At 38.9% G+C, this 18468-nt stretch overlaps 1 protein-coding gene and 1 long non-coding RNA gene across 2 annotated transcripts in view; one reads left to right on the plus strand and one right to left on the minus strand.

Annotated features, from left to right (window-relative positions):
* The window catches only part of LOC309695832, a 350850-nt gene that overhangs the window by 302916 nt on the left and 29466 nt on the right, over positions 1–18468 (minus strand). The window lies entirely within an intron of this gene.
* Positions 10870–17685, plus strand: LOC309695822 (uncharacterized protein). Its single transcript, XM_082516734.1, has 3 exons — positions 10870–10908; positions 14827–15100; positions 15681–17685. The coding sequence occupies exons 2-3, from the start codon at positions 14828–14830 to the stop codon at positions 16629–16631; spliced, it is 1224 nt and encodes a 407-aa protein (XP_082372860.1). The 5' UTR covers positions 10870–10908; position 14827; the 3' UTR covers positions 16632–17685.

Here is an 18468-nt window from a genome sequence, read left to right on the forward strand (position 1 = left end):
TTAAGCGAAACAAAGCAGTCAGATAAATCAAACTTTATTAAACTCATTCTTCTTGCTTCCTCCACTTCTGTACCATTGATTCATTAATGTTGAATTCTCTGGCAGCTGCTCTATTCCCATGTTGTTGCAGTATATTAATGACTAACCTCGTATTGTGGATGGATTATCTCAGTTGTTCTCCTGACTGAAGTTTGGTCCGTTTACAGCATCCTGCCATGCGATTGCATTTGTCTCTAACCATGAAGAACCTTCACGTTAACTTTTATAAGTGGAAAAGTGTTAGTGTTCGTCCTCCAGCTTCACTGTTTATGTTATGCTAACATAGCTGTGTCGCTAGCGATCACGTAGCACATCATTATATACCAGCTAGCCCAACTTCAGTAACCCTACAAACGTCACTGCTGTTTAGTTTCCTGTCTTCATTTATGTTGGAAGTGATAGCAGAGCTGTACGTTTGATTTTTTTCAGAAATCTCTCCGTCAGAACGTGCTATATCATGCTTAGGTAACTAGCGAAACTAGCGAGCTAACTTCCGCTAGCTTCCTGCTAACTTCTAACTCCGTTAAATGTAATAACTTTTGTTTTCATGGATGCCTGGAAGTTAAACTTTATAGTTACACCTGGTAAAGCAGCAATGCTGATCGTTTTATTAAAGATGAAAGAATTTAGACAATTTTTAACTCTAAGTGATGCTGCAGTGTTGTTTGACCTGAAGCATACGGAGTTTATAGGACCCAGATTACTCCCAGATTTAAGAGCATCTTAGTCCGACAAATATGACAATAACAACGGCTGCTTGCATGTTCTGCAAAAAAATGTGCTTTGTTGTGTATCTGACGGACAAACACCAAACCAGTTCCACATCACTGAAGTTGCACCATTTTTACAAACCAATTCTGGTTCATCTGTTTCACTCAATAATCGGCCATGTGCGTATGAAAACAAAGGCACTGCGCATGCGCGTTTTACTCCCATTCTATCGCGATATTTCATTTTCCTATCGTTGCCTAACATTATACCGGTATTACCGTGAACGGTATAATATGGCCCAGCCCTAATGAATAGCCACACGTTTGTCTGATTATAGACAGTATGTCTCTTTTTTTTCATATGGGGACGTAGATTAGAATCTGGAACATGCATCTCTCAAACTGTCGTCTTCCAGCTTGGCCTGACAGTGCTTAAATGATGGAATTCTGAGACTTGACTACCACTAGACAGTATATTCAGGGTACTTGCTATGAATGTCATGGAGTATGATGTTTTCAGAAAGCATGCTCTGGAAAGAAAATAAATGAAAGTCAGTAGAAGTAAACAGAATACATGTGTGTGAATGAGACAGGTGGAAAGATGCTGGAAAGAGTAGAGGTAGTCAAGGTAGCTGAGTTTAAATACCTAGAGACAACCATCCAAAGCAACGGACAGTGCACAAGAGAGATAGCATGGAGTGGGTGAAGATGAGTGAAAGGAACAGTTTATAATGTATCATTTGGAGACAAAGTTACAGAGGTAAAGCTGAGAATCGTTTAGACATATGTGGAGGAGGGATGGTAAATATATAGGACCAAGGATGGTGAACATGCAGCTTACAGGCAGGAGGAAAAGAGAAGAGGGTTGGTGTGAAGAATGTTGATTCTGGGAATAGGGTGAGATGGAGGGAGGTAATCCACTGTGGTGACCTCTAAAGGGAATAATGAAGAAAAGGAAGTGCACCATGATTAGTTTTATTTAGGGTGGGTAGCATTATGGTGAGTGGTTAGCAGTGTTTCTAAAGTTGTGTCCTGCTGGGGATTTGTGTGTAGGCCCCTTCTGTGCTTGTGTTCAAACACATGCATGTTAGCTTATTTGTTTAAGGATATTTTCTATAAAACATATTCACCTACATTATTGTCTAAATGTTGTCCTCAAGGTATCTCTTCACAGGAAGGTACATCGCTTTGTTGGAGATGAGTAAGAAAATAATCTGGATTTATTCCATAGCCATTTTAGTTACATTGAATATTGGGAATCCCAAAAATGGCAGTTGGACTGCAACAAAATATAATTTGACATTATATGTCAATCTAAAAAACATTTGATTAATGACCTATTGTCCTGATTAATGGACAAAGAACTGCAAAGAATTAACTGCAAAGAAAAAATACATATCAGTTTCCTTTAACTCAAAGAAATCTTGCAAATCTTTGCATATTAAAATATTAAACAAGATAACATTTTGGTTTGTCTTTAAAATATGACTAAATTATCGGTCGAAGATCTGACAATTCTTGTTCTACAGAACATTTGAAGTCTCGAGTTGTGATTATTAATCACTTCTCAGTCCATTTGGACCAGTGTCCAATGAAATAAAGCTGATCAAATTCTGATCCTTTCTGTACTATTTTATCTGCCTGAGCTGCTTTCCACAATTAAAGGCCTGCTCTATTTCGCGGGGTATAGATTGCTGTTAAATTGGATTCTTCACATATAACTTACATTCAGGCAGAAGTATCTTGGATGTTTTTTTGCTGGCGCTCACTGTCACTTTTACTAAGTAACATGATAAATGGTGCCAACAACAAGCAAGGTCAGCTTTGCTAATTAATGTTAATTATTGTTTAGGTGGTGACAGAAGCGTCACTGTGAACTCATGCTGCAGAATTTCTAGTCTAGTACTCATCAAAATTTTGATTAAGTAGTTAGCGGCAAGTTAAGGTGTGTCATGTTAATTAGGTATTTACAGTGTGTCTGATATTTAATCAGCATGTATGTAAATAGAATCACATCATACCCGATACTGGCAAATATCTTATATCACAGAATTAAGATTAAAGCATAAACCAAGATATTCCTACTGGCTATGACCCCAGTTTGTAGTGATTTTTTCCAAAGCTTTATCAATGCCAAATTGTCCTCCATAAACTTCATTGTTCATCAACCACAGTGACCAAAAATAAATTTGGTACATTTTTTCAGGGAACTTTTAAGAGAGCTGTTTTGTCTGAAAGCAAAATGAATCAACCTTATTTTACAAGGTACTCACGGTCTTAATCGAGCGTACCAAGAGCGCCACACCATTTAATTCAAGCCACTTTATAATGCAGAACCAACTGTGGATTCAGTAAAAAATATTTGTAGTTAAATTGTTTAGCAGCTGTTAAGTTTCATCATCATCTCTTGTCATGGTCTCTATAACTCTAAACTTGGATTTGTATAAATAACTGCCAGAGGAAGTAAATTGAGTCAACAACACAGCTCATTTCCAAATTTCAGCCTGATATTTCAGGGTCATATCAAGTAAAGAGTGGTATTGAGTAAATAATGTGATGACCTTTTACTCATGACTAGAGCAGAAGCAGCACATGTAGTCCCTGGCCTTAACACCTCACTGGTTTCATCGTGGAGGTCAGAGCCACGTCGATGATGATGCTGAAGCTCACAGTGAGCGTCGATACAGGCGACTGCAAAATGGCCACAAAGTGTAACACATTCTTATCACAGTGAAGAACCAATTTCTGTATTTAATTAAAGGTTTGGATGAATACAATCTATTATTGGATCAGAGAAAAAAATCAATTTGCAAATTATAAGATGAATAGGTGTCTTGTTTAGTCAATGAGCAGCATTTTATAATGGTGATGGTAAAAGGCCTCTTAAAGACGTGTGCGCTGAACATAGAAAGAAATGTTGATGAATGCTGTTTTCCAGTGAAGTGGAGCAAAAGCAAAAATAAAGATAATGAATTTTGCATTAAAGGTCTTCCCGATTTTAAAACGTTAGACTCGATCACAGCAGTCTTGTGTAAAACCTAACTGAACCTGATGTGCATACATGATGTTTGAAACTTTATGAAAAAAAAACATTTTCAAAAAATTCCAGAGACACTTGAACATAGTCACATCCATTAATTAAAAAACAGTTTAGAACAACAACTTAGATCGTTTGAAACGACGTGCACAGTGCTCCATTAATATCCACTCAGATAACAACTATGTGTGAGTATATCCAGTTAAGTCTTGGTTCCTCAGAGCAGAAAAAACAGAAATTTACTTGTCTATAGAGAGGGAGAGAGAGACAGAGAAAATTGACATCATAGCTAAGAGCGAAACCAAACTGACTTTTGAAAATGACTAAATAAAAGAACTTGTGCTGTACTGTATACACCCATAAACTCAAGCCCTGGAGTAGCAATTTATTTAAAGCTACAACAGGTCCAGTGACATAAAGACTTCAAAATATCTGCCAAATCTGAGGCTATGGCGTATCAAAGGACATTAACTCAGCGTTGACACTCTCTAAGTAATATAGAAATGCACACAACCTCTATTGTGAACTGTGCTGCCATTTGTTCTTTGATATTTTTTTTCAGCTGTTGTTTTCCAGTCCAGCAGATCCATCGAGCTACAGGGGCTGGTTGCCATTTGCCAGAAAAACTACACATCAAGCAAGTTGTGTGGCAAGCTTTTTTATGAGACCACACAACAGGGGGCGGGGGATGAATCCAAGCTTACATTCACTCCCTCTGTTTCTCTCTCTCCTCTTTCTGTAACAGGAAGTACAGTAGTTTACCCTTGCCAGTGGTCCCTGTGGCCCAAGTATACAGTAACACCTAGCTCAACTGCGCTTAAGACATGAAAAAGCATCCGCCTTTATCCTGCCGTAATGTTCCAGTTCTGATTTTATAGTGCCATAAACATATAGCAGGACTAACATAACACTTTTATTGCTGTAAGTAGTCTATTGGGTTTTAAGCTAACATAAGAAGTACAAGGAAAGTACCACAGCAGTGAGGATGAGTCTAAAGGAAAGAAGTCATGATAAAAGTGAAACAAGGGGTAGACAAAGGGAACATAATGATTTATATGCCTTGGTGCAGCAGAGAAAGGCTGAAAATGTGGAACAGTTGGGAAAAGAGAAGGAGGGAGAAAAGGATGATAAAAAGAGGGTAAAATGATAAAATAAACATGGAGGTATGTGGTAATAAAGGGGGTGTGAGAAGGGGAGGGAATGTGAGGGCAGCTGGAAGAATAACCACACTGAAGTTGTTCAGAAAAGGAATGATTTAGGAAAGGGAGAAAGAGGCTGAAAAAAGAAGGCAGCAGAGATGAAAAGCAAGAAAGTAAATGGCAAAGATGGAGGATGGAAAGGAGGCATAAGGAAAGGAACAGAAAAAACATGAAAAAGCTAATGGGAGATCAAAACAACAGATTCAAGAAGTAACATTATGCAGGAAGGATATATAGAAGCAGCCAGCCACAGCATTAAGGAGATGCAGATGACTCAGCGAAGCTGGAAGAATGGAGCTGAGCTGGGCAGATGGAGGTCTACGGCTTGCAGCAGATAATGCTGAAACATCTTTTGAACATCTGGGACAGCTTTAGCTGCATGACACGTTGACATCTAGTCATAACTATAATGAGATTCAGCTAAGACTTTTTTACATTATTTATTTAATAATTGTTTAGTCTCACTGCAGGTTGTTTATCTTATATAAGTTACTAATTTTGTTTTCCTCACTCTACATATTTTAAATGAAGTCAGTGGTTTTGTATACTTTACTTATATAAATGAATTTATTCACTCTTGTGTTACCCGATCCTGCTCTACTGCCTCATTTGGTTTAGAAGTCGAGCAGTCTTAGGTTTCATTCACCATCATATTTCTGGTCAAAGGAGCTTGCAAAGAAACGTGAATGTTTTGCTTCCCACTGACGTCACACAAAGATTTACGGTGTGTTTTAGAGGCTATCTTTGGATGCTCTTTGGTAATTTGCGGTTGTTTCATCTGGGCTGTTTATACGTTAATTTCTTTGGAAATTATGATGATGAGAGAAATCATCCAAAATACAGTATTAAAGTGTAGCAGGTGACTGCGGCACAGGAGCTGGAGCAGGCCATTCTTCAGTCCGCATGTTCCTTCTCAAGTCCTTTGTTTTTGGCAAGCTTCCATCTCCAAATTACCCTGATCCATATGTGAGGCCATGTTATCACTCATGCACATTGCAGCACTGCATGAGTACAATTAGTGCTGTATGAAATGTGCATAAGTGGGTAAGTCTAGCTCATAGTGGAATGTGTTGTAAAAATGCCAAAACTATAATAAGCAAATGAAAAGCTGCACAGTTTATTAAGAGTTTTCTGTTAGTTTGACACTGTAGGCAGAACCTTTTCACATTTGAAATATTTTAATGTACTGTTACTATAAACATCTCGACTAGAGCAGTTTTTGAATTAGGAACTTTTGATCACAAATAAACTCAGTTTGGTCCGCTCTGTTACGTCACCCCTAAGAGTGTTTTTAATATTCATAAAACTAATTTTAGAACTAAACTTCCTTCACTCGTGAAATCTTTTATTGATTCTCACTGCAAGCAGTAATTCACATTATGATTTCTCAAGACCCCTAAAATGTCGTCTTTGAACAGATTGAAATTTTTACAGCCGAACACTGTAAGCTACGTTCATTTTTCACTAATTTAGTGTGTAAGGATGATTATCTGGAAAGCAATTTGAAGGGTTGGGATAATTATAGTTTTTAGATAATGCTGATACACTCTGACATTTAAATGAGGTGGCAGTGTGTTTTCTTGGGAACTGTGATATTATGACTGTAATTAAAGTAATTTCTTAACACTGTTTGTAGAAATGGTTTTCAAAGCTTTTGTTTTATTCCTTTGCTGCCGACAATCTGAATGCATACAGGGTTAAATGGGAAAGAAATGCACAAGTTGTTAGGAGTGCCCACCTGTCCTTGTCCCACCTATGACTACAAGCTGCGTAGGTGCTTGTTAACCATTAGTTCTGGTGTCAGGGGCACTATGCACGGTAACACAGAGATATAAAGCTCACTACTGCAATGTTTTCTGTCTGCCCGAGAGACTTGGACCTATTAGCATGGCATGGTGCCATCTGCTGTGTAAGCTACATTAGCTTTGAGGTTAGCAGTAATGGAGCAGATGTGGAGCTACCATTAATCTTCTTCACTTTGTGTATATAAACCTGTTATACGTAACTGGTTTGATTGTATTTGTGTTGTCAGATTGTTTGCTCAATTGTTTAGAAAATTAAGTTGAAGAAAGTTATTTTCAGTAGCCTGTGAAAGTAATGACTAATGTGAGTGATTGCTGTGCAATGCGAACCGTTTTTACTGCACAAAACCAAAAAAAGTATGTAATAAAATTAAGCTAAGGCATGTTTAAAAAGTGCTATGCAAAGAAAAGTTTTTTAAAACCTATAACTGCTTTTGCAGGCTATTTTTCTGAGCTTATCTGACAAAGTTTTCTATGTTTCGGGCTATTTAATCTAGACTAGCTTCCATTGCAGTAACATGGAAAGCTCTAGCCAGAAGCACTGCATACAATTTTCTGAAATAATTGGACAACCTACTCTTAGATATCTGTGACCCACATTTTGGTCCTTTCTCTGTTTGAGTAACACAGCTGTGCAGTTTTACTGTGGAAAGGAAAGAAGATAGTGGTTAAATACAGCAGGTCAAATAATGAAAAATTAAAATAGAATTCAGTTGTAGTGCGTCATATCACATGAACTCCATCAGTATTGTTAATGAGATGACCAGTTCTATTAATTTTCCCTCTTGGTGGTTGGGGTGTCATGGGTGGTCATTTATGTGCAAACACTGTTTTGTTGTCTCAAATGTACTTTTTTGCATGGTCACTCTCAAACTTAAAGTAATCACAAGTAAATAAAGTATGTAAGGAAGTAAATCACAAAATCCAGGCTTCAGGCCCAATGTTGTCCCCTCTTCTCACATCAAACTGACATCAGATCATCCATGCATGACCCCAAACAGTGCCTGTTTTGTTGTTGCCAGAGTTGCTCAGCTTGCATTCACTTGCAGACTTAAAAAAAACCCCTCAAACTCTGAAGTTGGAAAAAAAAAATAAAAAGGCAGGATTTTGCAGGTCAGAAACAGGGAGGTCTTAAAGGGACATTTCCACTGTGGCTCACTCATATAGTGCTATGGCTTTCACTTCATTTTTGTTTCAATGGCCAGCAATGCCACATACGCAAAACTAGAAAACTCTCTCTCTTCTCTGAAATGGAAAAGAAAATGATTTCCCTGCAGATATCTAAAACGACTAATGAGCTAGACAAAGCAGTGAAAATAATTGTGTGTTGTTCACCCACGGTGTCACATATGATCTAACTGGACCGTGCTGCTGGGGGCAAAGACTACAGCTGAGTTATTAGAAGTCCTCGGCCCATATTGCAAAACTCCAGCTTGACCTGAAGGTCCTGGTTTTGTGTGTTGCACCACTGCCATGCATGCCTTCAAACCTCCTGAAAGACTGCATATCTGTGGCCTTTAGGCTTTCTCCAATGTTTAATCAAGTGAAAATGTCTGAAACAGAACAATCTGGTATCAGAGTTCACTGTTCCATTCATGGATGGAAGCATTTGTCATGAGACAGAAAGCAGGAAGCAACAAATTGAGATGCTTGCTTTGACCTGGACCGGGGCGAGAGAAGTGAAACTCGATTAACATGCACTCTAATACAACGCAGAAGCCACAACCGTGCACATGCAGGCTTCTGTTTACAATCATATAGTCATTTCAGTGATGAAGTCCAGGAGTCCAGGTATGGTGACAAACGGCAGGAATAGTAGACTTGCAGTGGTAAAGAATATTACTGTAATGGAACTCACACACATAATTACATACATGTACAGACACATATAAGTACATAAATGGATACTCATAGAGAAACATCCAAGCTGACATTTTCTCTTGTGTAATGAAAGTGTAATGAAACCCTGAAACACACACACACTCACACAGAGGCGCCCTGGGCTGAGGGCTTGGCAGAGCAGAGTAGATAGATTAGTGTAATAGTCTCGGCCAAGGCAATCATCTGCCCACTGTAGGGCTTCAAAGACTGGCAGCAAGATCCAGCTCAGACACAAAGAAATTAACCACAATGAATGAGTCACTTTGGATGAGTTCACACTGCTAACAGCTCAAGAAGGAATGTAAGGGAAAAACAGAAAAAAGAAGAAAAAAAAACACATAAAAATGGGAAAAAAATGTACTTTTGTGTGCTGAGTAAAGCTCAAACAGATTTTCAACATCTTGATTGTTGATTGTATACATAAATTATAAATGGTGATAGCTTTGCTTGCACACTGAAAATGAAAAAGTTTTTCCTTATTTCATTGGCCAGAAAATGCTGATATTTTAATGAAGAAACATTCTGATTTAGTACCTGTAAAAAGGAGGGTTCGTGCAGCTAATGGTTTCTTGGAAAGATTCATGTATGGCAAAGAAGCAAACAAGCCCTCGAGCCCAGTGCATTATTCCTCCCTATTCTTTTCCCGGTTTGTTTTTGACAGTAGAAAATGCTTTTTTACTATTTAAAATCATATTTTTTCTGCCTCCATTGTAAAAGCGGAAAATGTACATTTCCATCTTTGGAGCAACAAAACACCAGACTGTTTAGGAAGAACAGCATTTCCCCTGCAATATTTTATTTTCCTATTTTAAGTTACTTTTCTAACAGACAAAGGTGGACAAAAACTGTTGATGATTATGATAAATATGCTTAAACTATATTTAAACAGCCTAGATTTTGTGATCCAAGAACTGGACTGAAAATGACTGGAGCAAAAACAATGTCCAAAGCAAAACTTTGAAAGACATCAGAAGGCCTGAAGAAATATTCCTCAAAACCATTATAATAAATAAATAATAATAAAAATAATAATACTACAAGGAAGTCTGACTATTTGAAAGCAAATAAATGGGGGCTAGAAACTTTTGAAAGATTCTATAGTATAAAACTAGAAACACAATTTCCTACTTTGCATTGAAAGTTGATGACTTTTAAACCCGCATAACCTTGAAAAGCAATATACACTACCAGTCAAAGGTTTGGACACACCTTCACATTTAATGGCTTTTCTTTATTTTCATGACATTTATTTTCATAACTCAAAACATATTTTAGATTCTTCAAAATACTCACCCTTTGCTTTGATTACTGCTTTGCACACTCTTGGCATTCTCTCGATGAGCTTTATGAGGTCGTCACCTGAAATGGTTTTCCAACAGTCTTGAAGGAGTTCCCAGAGATGCCGAGCACTTGTTGGCCCTTTTGCCTTCACTCTGCGGTCCATCTCATCCCAAACCGTCTTGACTGGGTTTAGGTCAGGTGACTGTGGAGGCCAGGATATCTGGCTCAGCAATCCAGTTTCGTCATAGCAGTTGCTGGTTTTTGCAACTTCACTTGGAAACTCATTCCAAATTTTAGCTATTTTCTGGACTGACTACCTTGAGTTCTTAAAGTAATGATGGACTGCCATTTCTCTTTACTTAACTGATTGGTTCTTGCCATAATATAATTCTAACAGCTGTCAGCTGTGTACCAACCTGACTTCTGCACAACACAACTGATGGTCCCAACCCCATTAAGAAGTCAAGAAATTCCACAAATGAACCCTGACAAAGCACACCTGTGAAATGGAAACCATTTCAGTTGACTACATCTTGAAGCGCACTGAGAGAAGGCCAAGGATTTGCAGTGCTGTCAAAAAGCAAAGGGTGGCTACTTTGAGGAGTCTAAAATATAAAATATAAGACAAGTTATTTATCAATTTTGTCTTTGCTACATAATTACATAATAATAATAATAATAGATTTTATTTGAGGGCGCCTTTCAAAAACCCAAGGTCACCTTACAAAAGAACAAAATTAATAAAAGCAATAGTCATAAAATACATAAAAATAAGTGATTAAATAAATAATTGCAAAGCAGAACTTGACAACAGATAAAATCAGCACTAAAGCGAATACGTTTGAACAGATGTGTTTTGAGCTGTGACTTAAATGCGGGAAGAGAGTCATATTTCTTATGGCTGGAGGAAGAGAGTGGCTGGAAGAGCAGAACGACTGAAGGCTCTGTTCCCCATAGTGGTAAGACGTGCGGACGGAACAGTAATAGTTTTAATAGTTTTGCAATTTTCATTAGTTTTTATTTTTATTTAGTTTTGACTTCAGATTTTCAATTTTATATCAGTTTTAATTAGTTTTTACCAATTGTTTGCTAGTTTAGTTTAGTTTTTATTTTTTGGAAAATCCTTAGTTTCAGTTTAGTTTTGATTAGTGTCAGTTATAGTTTTAGTTGTGTTTGCAATAATTAAGTGCAACAAAATCCCAGTTTCATCATATCAGTCATGCTCTTCTGCTTATCCTTGGGTATGTTGCTATTCCAGCTACCATACCCTGCACCCTGGACAGGTCGCCTGTCTGTCGCAGGGCTAACACGCAGAGACAGACAACTCACATTCCCACCTATGGGTTCTTTAAATAAATAAATAAATAAATAAATAAAGGCAGATGAACAACCATTGATACCAGGCAACTATAAAATGTATATCTTGGCCCCAATGAGACTATTAACTCTTGCAGCACCGGGTGTTCGTAATTTTGGTTCAAGTGAATTGATACATTTTTTTGAAGGCAATTGACTCACACAGTTATGTAGATGTGCCCGTCCTGTTGTCTCGGGATGCATCACGCTGCCTTGCCTGGGGTTAGCTTCTGTTTCTGGGGATGAGGGTTGAGTGTGCTCCCTTACCTTTTCAAGGTAAGCTAGGTTAGCCTTCTTGTGTGAGCTTTTCAAGTGCACTTTAAGGTTTGTGGGATTTTTTTTCCCCTTTAGAAATGTCCCTCATAATTTGTCTCTTTCCACTACAAGACACTTGCTTTATCCAAAACACAATCATATTCAAAGTAATCCCAAATTGGACTCTGGCGCTTTCTCCTGACTTTTCCTGACATGATTCTGCGCGTGGACGCAGCAACACAGACGACTCGACTAACGTACTGGCCACCTGCTGGCATAATGAGACAGCAAGAAAAAAATCTGGAAACTAAACTTCATTTTCACCCTTGACTATTGTATGACACACACACATCTACGAAAACTAAACACATTTTTGCTATAAATTCAGTTAATTTTAGTTAGTTTTGTGAACACTCACTACAGTTTTAGTTAGTTTTCCTCTTTTTATTTTTATTTCCGTTAACGAAAATGTTTTTTCACTTCTAGTTTTCGTTATTTCGTTAGTTTTCGTTAACGATAATAACCTTGGTAAGATGAATAGCAGATGAGGATCGGGAAACAGTGGTGATATGGAGCAGGTCACACAAATAGGAAGGAGCAGATTTATGGACACACTTGTACGTGAGAAGTAAGAGTTTAAAATTTATCCTGGCTTCTATGGGCAACCAGTGAAGCTGCTGAAGAACTGGCGTAATATGAGCCCTTGACAGAGTACGAGTTGTGACCCGAGCTGCAGAATTTTGAAGAAGTTGGAGTTTATGAAGGGACCTTTTAGGGAGACCAAATAAGAGGTAATTGCAGTAATCAATGCGGGATGTAATACGACTATGGACACGGATGGCAGCAGCATGGGGAGTAAGGAAGGGATGGAGTCGGTTAATATTACCTAAGTGGAAGTATGTAATTAATGTGGGACTGGAATGAGAGAGTATTATCAAGTATGACACCCAAACTCTTAACCTGAGGGGAGGGTGGGAGAACTTTCAGTGTTAATGGAAAAACTGTGGGATTTGGATAAGATAGAGGCTGTACCAACAACTAAAACTTCTGTTTTATTACTGTTTAGTTTAAGAAAATTGGAGGAGAACCATGATTGTAGGTAGGTGAGAGGGATAAATTGGGTTTAGAAGAAATGTAGAGCTGGGTGTCATCATGTATCTTGCTTCATATATTTGATTTCTTCATTATGTATCTACAATTTAGGAAGTAGTAAAAATAAATAAAAGCCATTAAATGAGAGGGTTTGTCCAAATTTTTGACTTTTTAAAAGAAGAAATGCTGGTATGAGCTGTCAAAAGATAATCAATAAATGCCTATAGTTTAAGTTAAAATGCAGAGACCTACCAGGAGCTATGAAAACAAACGCTTTTTATAGAAAGATATTACTGCTTTAAACACAGCCACACATACATTCTTGCACACAAACGAAGCCCAAAGCAAGCACAGCAGTTAATAGAGAAATTAATCCCTGTCTGTGGATGCATGTGTATCCAAATGCAGCTGCTTGTGTTTGAGCTTGTAGGTACCAGTGACTTTCATTCCTGTCATTAACCTGCTATCTTCAGTATCCTTGTATGTGTCCCACCATAGAACTAATGGCATTTTCAGGATGTGTGTTTACGTGTAGTCAAGGTTCACCACTATTGTGATAAAACCATTAAGAGAAGCAAAGGGTAGAATTCTCATGGTCATCCACTGTTCAGATGATCCTATTAGTATTCATAGGGTTGTATGAATACCCTTCCTCACATGCACTCACATTCACTTAAAGCCTTGTGCTGTTATTCCATAGAGGGTATAGTCATGACCTGCCATTAAATTCATCCCCGAGCTCTTAATACTAACCATTAAACCTTAACAAGTCTTCTAACCTTCGCTTAACTCGAACTCAAAACCAGATGCTTTAACCTGGCCAAAGTAGCCCTCTGCTGCTCTCAGTGCACGCTCGACCACGGGCTTCTGAACTAGCTGCCCTCTTTGGATTTAATGAGGAATTTCATTAGCATTTTAATGACAAATTCCAGGACCGCTGACAAGACTTTATTTTAGAGAAACTGAAGGGCAAATATGCAAAACCTCCACTCAATGTGACAAGTGTCCAGTAAAGAGCAACAAATTGGACTCAAAATGTCCGAGTGTCCAAGAGAATATCCAAAATGATTCATTCTTTATTCATCCTTATTGTCAGAACTGACGAGGAAAGACTGAACGGTTTAAGTATACTTGTGCATCGTCGCAGGTCCATGCTGTCAAAGGTTGTCGGCTCAAACCTTCTGTGCCATAATAAGTCATTTAATTATCCTTTATTTGAGGATTCAGCATCCAAAGGAGCGGAGTGTGTTTACTCTGTGTCATTTCATTCACTTCACTTTTCGTCACTCTTGATTTTTTTTTCTGCATTCCTGTCTTCTTTTAAAAATGCACTGTACTGTTTTATTACTCTGGAGGATGGTGTCACATGTTTGTAGAAACAAAGCAGTGGGTATATTCATTATTTAGATTGTGCATATTTTCTGCACAGTGTTTTCACTATGATGACATGAGGAGCCTATCTTCTTACAGTCGTACACAAGAGAACTGACAGAAGTTCACCTGATGTTAGAAATTTGTTTAAGGTTATGAATGTTGGTTCATTTGAAATTAAAAAAAAAAGAGTAATGTCCTCCCACAGCAATTATTTCATGTACTTTTCATATTTTTATGAAAACCTCCCTGTTTAGTTCGACTTTATTTTTAACATTTCATGGACAGAATAGAACAACTGAATATAGCGAGGCCACTCAGCCTTGTTGCATTTTGTTGCAATTGTGATACTGCACCTAAACTATCTCTTAAAGTGCTAATTATTTTAATTTCCTTCAACTTACAAATGTTGAATCTCCAAAACAGCCACAGAAAGGGAATAGACTAGGCTAATTAACGCTGTATGTAACTGCTCATGATTCTTGCTATTCTGCCTCTTAGGCACTATTGCTACTGCTTTAGTTCTTTATTTGTCGGGAACCATGCATAGAAGCATTTAACTAGTATTGACTTTCTATCTGCACTCCTTAGGCAGGCAAACACAGCATTAGTTATGAAATCCAAATAATAGATGTTGAGTCAAATATAATTACTAGTTTATTTGTTTCTCTATGAAGGCTACTGTTTTCCACTAAGGTAGACTATATTAGCCATCTCAAAAAGGCTTCAAGAAGCTTGAAGCCAAGAAACTGCTGACACACATGTTGAACTGTCATTTTGCCTTCCCTGTCTTCCTGCCACAGAATGATCCCTCCATCAAGCAAGAACTTCCTAGTCAACAACCTGGCAGCAGGCACCCAGTACGACCTCTGTGTCCTGGCCATCTACGATGACGTTATCACCTCTCTGACAGCGACGCGAGTGGTCGGCTGCGTGCAGTTCACCACCGAGTCAGAGTACATGAGATGTCATTTTATGCAGTCTCAGTTCCTGGGTGGGACCATGATCATTATCATCGGAGGGATAATAGTGGCCTCGGTTCTAGTTTTTATTATCATCCTGATGATACGATATAAGGTGGGTCTATCTCTGTCGCTCTTGCCCAGTCTAGCCATAAGGCAGCAGGAATGAGGCAAGAGAGCTTTTCATTTAGCTGAATGATTGTCGTTATGGTGATCATGTAACAAGAAAAAGTCACAAAGTGATCTAGTGATTTTTTTTTTTTTATCTTTTGGTCTTCTTTGTATCTTTCTAATCAAAACTGTAAATTAGAGCTTAAATAAAAGCATTAAAATGATTTGTTTACATAAACTGATATTTTGAAGCATTTTAAAGTATCCTTAACTGATGCAAAAGCTACATCTGTTATAGTCATAGTGGTATTAGGTCTCCTGTAAATTTTTAAATATCATAGCATATTTTGTTTTATTTACAACAGCAACTTAGTCCTGATACAGGGACCAACAGGTTGGACTCAACGTGAATTTTAAAAGGGAAGAACCAGGTGAAGACATAAAGGACTAAACGTGTGCCTTAAAATGCATAAAAGTATAACTCAAAAAGTGTTTTTCTTGTTACTTGAAAGGGTTCAAAGGGAGACACTCAAGATGAGAAAAATCGGATCTAATTTTCCCTTTTCCCTATGCTTTTTCCTCAGGTGTGCAACCCTAGTGAGGGTGGCAAAGGCATTTCAATGTCAATGACCAACGTTCACTCACAGACCAATGGGCAGCAATCTCAGGGTTGCACCGTGACTCCAAGCTCCTCTAAACACGGCTCAATCGGATTAGACGACCTCTCAGGAGGCACAAAGAGGAGTGGTGCTGCAGCAGCGGGAGGTGGGAGAAAGGATACAATAGCTCAGGCCTCTGAGTCTTCCCTGCCTGACTGCTCCACAGCCACATCAGTTCTCAGCCAGGCTTGGTCGGCCAGAAGCCCAACAGCTGGAGCCGAGGAACGAGAGAAAACAGTTGAAGAGAGAGCTCAAGCCGGCATTGCATCACCCACCGCCACCACAGGCTCCCTACACAAGCCAAAGCGAAAGCCCGCCCCAACTAAGCCTGGCTCTGCTTGCTCCAGTGGCCAGGGGATGATTGAGAACCTCCCAACTGCCTCCTCGACACGACCACCTTCCTCTACTTCCACCGCCTCCTCTGCCCTCCTTCATTCCTCATCCCCCGGTGCCCTGGAGAACCTCAACACCAACCGAAATAACTCCACCGCTCTCTCTCAGACCCCACCACCTCCCTTTGCCTCTTCCCCTTTCTTCAGCCCCATCGCCACACCGAGCCCAGTCCCATCTGTGCGATTCAGAGAGACGCCCATCCTGCGCCGGGCTCCTCGCACCGCCGCCTCTTCTGCCAGATATCAGACTCTTCCTGTGGAGGAGGGAGGAAGGAGCAGAGCTAGGAGGAGGTACTCACTCAGTGAAGGAGGCTCAAAAACTCACTCCGCCCATCAGGGAGGAGGAGGAGCACCCAAAATAGGGCGCGTAATACGGAACAAAAGGAGCCAATCAATGAGCGGTATGCTACTCCCAAAAGATGGGGACGAAGAGTCGGACAAAGGGCGGTGTGACTCTGACTGGATCTTAGAAAGCACAGTTTGAACTGGAATGAGCCAGCGACCATAAAATGAACTTTGGTTTATTCATTGTTTGTCCTTTGTGTGAGTGGATGCGTGCAGTGTGAATCAAAGTTTTGTTTATAGGCGTATGTGTGAAAAGCCTGCTTGTGTCACGAAAAACTTTGCGTGTTGTTACTGTGTGTTTTCCTGTTTGAATTTTCTTTCTAAACGTGTGAGAGGTTGACTGTGTTTCTGGTAAACGTGTGTGTGTGTGTGTGTGTGCGCGCTTTTTAAAAAAATAATCAGTCTTTTCATAACTTTTCTCCACAGTTATTTGTACTTGATTTACAGTTTACAGTTTTGTTTTTTGCTTTTGTTTCCACTTCAACAGTATCCATTTTGCAGTCAATCATTCAGCGAGTGGATAACTTGCCTTGTCTCGTAGCGTCCTCGAGTTGTCTCGTTGGTTCCACTTTATAGCACAAAAGAAAAACAAGACAATGGACTCGCCACGTCATTTCCCGATTCACTATCACCTTATCTGAAAAATACCACAAAAAGGGAATTAATACAGGAAATAAGAGGAATAAAAAAATACAAAAACGGGAAAAGCACACCATTCTTAATGTTCACACGCTCACAGAGATGTGCATCCATAATGTGGCAAGAGAATAGCAGTCGGTGCCTTCTTTTGCACTAACAGACCCTCACTAACAGATACTTTAACCGGATTTAGGACTCCACCATGGCTCCACGAATGAGGGGACGGATTAAGGAAGAGAGATTTCACACATAGCCTTTCTTACCTACTGCGGAGTACAGACCTTTTCTGGACACATAAAGACAAAATGTTGCAGACAGATGAAGACTTTAATGAACCTCTTATGAAAGTGATATTTTTTAAAGCGAAGTATTAAAAAAAAAAAGCAAAGAAAAAAAGCAACGTGAGAACCTTGTGAGCTTTTCACTGACACTGGTATAATACAGCCTGTGTTGGTCACAAGCTCACGGAAAGCTTCTGTACAGAAAAAGACAACATGTACTGTTGTTATGTTGTGTAAAATAAAAAAGGGATAAAATGAAAATGGGAATGTTATGGGTGTGCTTTACAGCGAATATACAGCATGTCAAAAAATATACTGTGCTGGCATATTGCTCCAGTTTTTCATATCATTATTATATATTATATTATCTTTTCAATTGGAAAATTGTTTGAATGATGCGGCTTTTCATTCATATTTTGATAATTCGATGTATCGATGTTTACCTTAAAACCTCAGGCATAGTTACACACACACACACACACACACACACACACACACACACACACACACACACACACACACAGACGTAGTCTGGAGGTTTATTCACAGCACAGAATCTGATTTCCATACCTCCCACCTCTCACTGACTGCATTTATTAGAGGGAAGCAATTTAGGAAAAAGTGCTCCCTGTGAGGCTTTGACAGTTTGCCAATGTGCCAATGAGTAAGGCTCACGTGACCTGTTTTTAAGTGCTTACAAAACAATCATAGCGCTCACATGAAAAACAGACTGTTGTGTAGCACGTGAGAAATAAGAGAGGGAGCAATAATTCAGCTCCATACAGTGCTTTATGATTCTCATATAGAGCACTCTTCTAAAGTAACAGGCACTTCTTATAACAGAAGAGCTTCTATCCTCCCCACTCAAAGGAAACCTTCTGTTGTATCTCTGTCTGTGGTGAGTTTTTAAAAGGTCTTATGTGTGGACCAGAATGATATTCAACAAAATCTACATCCAAAATCTGAATGTGGTAACAAGGACACACAGAAGCACAGCACAGTTGCCAAAGAAAATGATTTTTGTTGACTTACAGGCAAGAACCATAAAAATCTTCA

This window comes from Aulonocara stuartgranti, assembly GCF_965226115.1.
Source record: "Aulonocara stuartgranti genome assembly, chromosome: 19".
Lineage (NCBI taxonomy): Eukaryota > Metazoa > Chordata > Actinopteri > Cichliformes > Cichlidae > Aulonocara > Aulonocara stuartgranti.

Excerpts from the sequence above, each read along its gene's own strand:
- LOC309695822 (XM_082516734.1), top strand. The coding sequence starts at position 14,828 with ATGATCCCTCCATCAAGCAAGAACTTCCTAGTCAACAACCTGGCAGCA. Across the intron at positions 15,101-15,680 it reads TCCTGATGATACGATATAAG|GTGTGCAACCCTAGTGAGGG; the intron begins GTGGGTCTATCT and ends CTTTTTCCTCAG.